Source organism: Setaria italica, chromosome IX (genome assembly GCF_000263155.2).
Source record: "Setaria italica strain Yugu1 chromosome IX, Setaria_italica_v2.0, whole genome shotgun sequence".
Classification (NCBI taxonomy): domain Eukaryota; kingdom Viridiplantae; phylum Streptophyta; class Magnoliopsida; order Poales; family Poaceae; genus Setaria; species Setaria italica.
This window is the reverse complement of record NC_028458.1, coordinates 17,395,413-17,399,398: the sequence shown is the minus strand read 5'-3', so window position 1 is coordinate 17,399,398 and position 3,986 is coordinate 17,395,413. Positions and strand designations below refer to the sequence as shown.

Sequence of the window (3,986 nt, the reverse complement as noted above, 5' to 3'; positions counted from 1 at the left end):
AAAGGGGGGGGGGTTTTTTTTAAAACTTGGTTTGAAATAAAAAAAAAAATTTTTTGGGGATAAAAAAAAAAACCCCCCCTTTTAAAAGGGGACAAAAAAATTTGGTTGGTTTTTTCCCCAAAAACCCCCCCCCCCCCCCCCCCCCCCCGACGTGTGATCGCTTCTTGCTCAAATAACATGTGCATGAACTAGAGAGGACTCTGTTGTTCTGCATGGCCACGTCCATTCTACTACATACTCTCCTATATATTCATTACCACAAGAAATGTTTGTTCCATAAAAAACAATCTCTTTGTTATTTGAGGCACAGAAATTTAGTAAAATGATAGACAAATCATATCGAATTCATGCGTCATGATCGTAAATGTACCCAAATGAAAATAAAGTGGTAACTCCTCCATTCTTAAAATATAACTCCGTATCAAAATATTTGTCGCTTTTAACTTTGATCACGACGTTTAACCGGTCGTCTTATTCAAAAATTGTAGGTATTTTAAGCATGAGTTATCTTTTTTTTTTATATTTGCAATAAATTTTTAAATAAGATGAATGGTCAAATGTTGCAAGAAAAAATCAACAATGATAAATATTTTGGTACAGAAGGAGTATTTAGCTAGTTCTAAATATCCTATATATGTTTAAAGGATGGATTAAAAAATATCTGGTCATCTGCAAGCATACAGCTGGTTCGGCTTGAACAAAAGAAACTATGACCAAACTATAAATATGTCCATATTATTTCACATCAACACCAATACGTGCTGCCATGCACCGCGGGAACATGGCAGCAAATGGACATCACAATACAGTACAACACCACAACACACTTACACATGCACATTCTCAAACGACATACACACGCGCATGCACATACACAAACGAAACGAGCACATGATACAACACAAAAATGGAAACTAGCTTAATTTGCTTAGTTTCCAAACGACACACAGGCACAAGACGAACGGAAATCACATCAGACAACACGAAGCATGCAATGTGCATGTGCTATATAGGTAGCAGGAGGAGTTGGGGCGATCACATGACACTGCAGGTGGGGCCGCCCCTGTGGTGCTCCTGGTCGTCCTCGGTGGGGCACCCGGGCTCGCAGCGGTCGCCGGCCACGGCCGCGTGCAGCATCGCCACGTACAGCAGCTGCGTGAGCGCCAGCACCGCGGTGATCCCCTCCAGCGCGCGCATCCGCCACCCGCGCGCCACGCCGCCGGCGCCGGCGGCGCGCATCTCCTTGCACGCGAGGCCGAAGGCGAGCGCGGTGGCCGCCCACGCGACGGTGCCCAGCGCCGCGGCGGCCGCGAGGCCCTGCGGCCGCCACGCGCGCGCGTGGAACGCCGTCGCGGCCTTGGCCGCCGCGCCGACGACGGCCGCCAGCAGCGCGGACTGGATGAACTGGAGCGCCGCCTCGTCGCGCGGCCCTGCAGCACGCGTGCCCATGCACATGTACACGTCTACACGCATTCAGTATAACAGCAATCGCGGTTGGAAACCTTTCTCAGGCTCGATCTGTGAGGATTTCAATATGAACTCGATCACGAACCTGGTGAGTAGTATTGCTTGTGGTGGCCGTCGACGAAGCTGTTGAGCGCCCAACTGGCGAACCCCATCATGAAGACGTACAGGACGAGGTTGAGCAGCAGCAGCGGCCCCGCCACGTTCCTCCTCCCCAACGCCTCCCACAACATGAGCGCCATTGCCTCTCGATCTCTCTATCTGAGGTGCTCTCCCAAATCCTGAAACGATCGGTCAAGCAGATGATCTCCCGATCTCTATCTGCAACACCAAAGAACTCTCTTCGATCTTGTGTTTCTGCAGGTGTGCAGTGCTCGATCGTCTGAGCCCAGCAGGCGAGGTAGCTCCGGTACTTAAAGGCGGCCGCGAGCGCAGCCAGCCCGCACGGCAAGGTTTCGTGTGCGTGCGGCGCCGGGCGCCGGGGCCCCGTGCGTGGGTTCGGGCTGGCAGGCACACGCGCGTGCGCCACCGGCCGGCCGGGCTGCCGTGCCGGCCTCCCGGATCGATCGCCGAAAGGCCGTGCGCTGTGGCGTGTCCCGTGACGGGGAGAGGGGGAAGCCGCCGGCGGCTTGTCACGCGCGAGGGGAGCTGGTGGGCAGCCGGGCATCGTCGTTGCGCGCGCGCCGGGCGTGCGGACAGCGAACGTAGCTGTGGGTGACCTGGGTAGCGTAGCAGCTTGTTTTGGGATGAGCCGATGAGGACGGCGGCGGGATAAGCTCGGCGTACGCGTCCTCGTCCTCGTCCATCCGTGCACCCAACGAGTTCGTACGTCCTCGTCATGCCGTGTGCCTTTTGGGTGTGCCAACGAGAAAAGGCGATGGGGTTCACGTACACGGATGGGGGCATGGAGCTAGCCTCTTCTGGCTCTGTTCTGAGCTGAGGAGCATATGCTCCATCGTCTTCTTGTGCTTTTGACATGGCAATGGCAAGGCTCAACTCTATCCAGTTGGTGGAGACAACGAACCTTTACCCTTCTTTCTGTCCGCCAAGGCGCGCGGTGTACGTGTGTAGAGTACCTCTGAAAACCTCAAAGAGACGTCAAACAGGTATTTTTCGGGTTGATTTTGGTTAGAAACTATTCTGTCCAATCAAATACACTCGACGTTTGGGACATTACACGGTTTTCCAATGTGCGTGTTTCGTTTAACCATTATTTTCTACACACACTTATCAAGTCCCAAGAATTTATCAGGTCACCAAAGTAATACTTCTCAACACAAAATTATACTCCCTCCGTCCCAAATTACTATTCGTTTTAGTTTTTTTAGGTACATAATTTTTACTATGTATTTAGACATAGTATACATCTAAGTACATATGAAAGCTATGTACCTAGAAAATCAAAACGAATAGTAATTTAGGACAGAGGGAGTATATACTTTTTAAATATTTAAACTAAAAATTCAGAAGTTATTGATAATCAAAGTTTCATAAGCATAGCGGCATCTTATCCCAAATGTGATTGAAGAGAGTAAATGGCATTTGTTGCTTTCCGTGTAACACTCCACCAAATGCCAACACAGACTGCTTATAGAGTTATAGATAGAGGTAACATGATCTTTTGTTTCTTTTTTTTTTAAAAAATCTATTTTTATTTTTAGGAATATGGCGAATACATCAGAAAGCAAAGTGCTAACTTTTATCGTTTGTGTGAAACTAAAATGACAAATGAACGAGATTCGAATGCCACTACTTCCACAATTCTCATCTTATAAAACAGTATAAATCATATCTTTCCATAGTAGAAGGCATCAATTCATTAATCAAAACAAGTGAGCAGCTGCAGACCAGCTATCGGAATTGAACTTTCAACATGACACCTTTTTCTTTAGAGGGTATCAGCACCCCTCTTTGAGGAACAGCCATATAGTGCAACTACCACTGCTTCCAAAAAGTGGAAAAGAACTAAGTATAAACTCAACAAGAGTCCAATCGTTTCTGCTCAACACCAATGTATTTCCCTCCATCACAAACAGAACAATAAGAGGCAACTTATTTAGTGCCCTCCTGCAGGGGTTTATTACTTGGAATTCAGCTCAGCCTGGTTCCATCAGTATTACTTCCCTGCTGCAAAGGGTCTCTCAGATACCGCGAGTCTTTGTACTTGGCATACATAGGTAAGTCTAGTGCCTTCTCTGCTATTCTTCCATCCTCATGAATCCTCTCTATCAAGCTTTCAAGCGAAGGAAAGTTGGCCTAAGAATTTCAAAGTGATGTCACGAGTCAGGTACATGCAATCCAACATTCCAACTCATGGAACAGCTGTCAGTACTATGAAATATCGTATGGTCATGAATTACCTCAGGTCTTATGTAGCCAACAATGGCAAGGCGCAGCTCCTCACCATAGAAGTCCTCACCAAAATCATGAAGCAACCAAGGCTCCTGTAATGAATAGTGTTAACAACAAAAGTAATAGAACTGAACATAGAAACAACTGCGTAAAGAAAACTCACTACTGTC

General features: G+C 47.7%; 2 protein-coding genes across 3 annotated transcripts in view; both read right to left on the bottom strand.

Annotated features, from left to right (window-relative positions):
* Positions 1 to 698: 698 nt before the first annotated feature.
* On the bottom strand, positions 699 to 2,277 carry LOC101755263. Of its 2 annotated transcripts, none has more exons than XM_004982886.3 (2): positions 1,553 to 2,277; positions 699 to 1,463 (listed from the first exon to the last, which is right to left on the bottom strand). In XM_004982886.3, the coding sequence occupies exons 1-2, from the start codon at positions 1,704 to 1,706 to the stop codon at positions 1,036 to 1,038; spliced, it is 582 nt and encodes a 193-aa protein (XP_004982943.1). In that variant the 5' UTR covers positions 1,707 to 2,277; the 3' UTR covers positions 699 to 1,035. The 2 variants fall into 2 exon arrangements, with proteins under 2 accessions (XP_004982943.1, XP_004982944.1); XM_004982887.3 differs by having other exon boundaries at positions 699 to 1,430; positions 1,553 to 2,273.
* Positions 2,278 to 3,217: 940 nt separating this feature from the next.
* LOC101770429 (bifunctional riboflavin kinase/FMN phosphatase) overlaps positions 3,218 to 3,986 on the bottom strand; it is a gene marked incomplete in the record, with an annotated part of 4,055 nt that continues 3,286 nt past the window's right edge. Inside the window, 2 exon segments of the mRNA XM_012843149.3 lie at positions 3,218 to 3,720; positions 3,825 to 3,908. Of these exon segments, the coding sequence (XP_012698603.1) occupies positions 3,556 to 3,720; positions 3,825 to 3,908 (249 nt within the window).

What these genes read in the sequence shown, in the direction of transcription:
- LOC101755263 (XM_004982886.3), bottom strand. Translation starts at nt 1,706, where the DNA reads ATGGCGCTCATGTTGTGGGAGGCGTTGGGGAGGAGGAACGTGGCGGGG. An exon ending in CAAGCAATACTACTCACCAG is followed by an intron (nt 1,464 to 1,552) that starts GTTCGTGATCGA and finishes GAATGCGTGTAG; the next exon opens with ACGTGTACATGTGCATGGGC.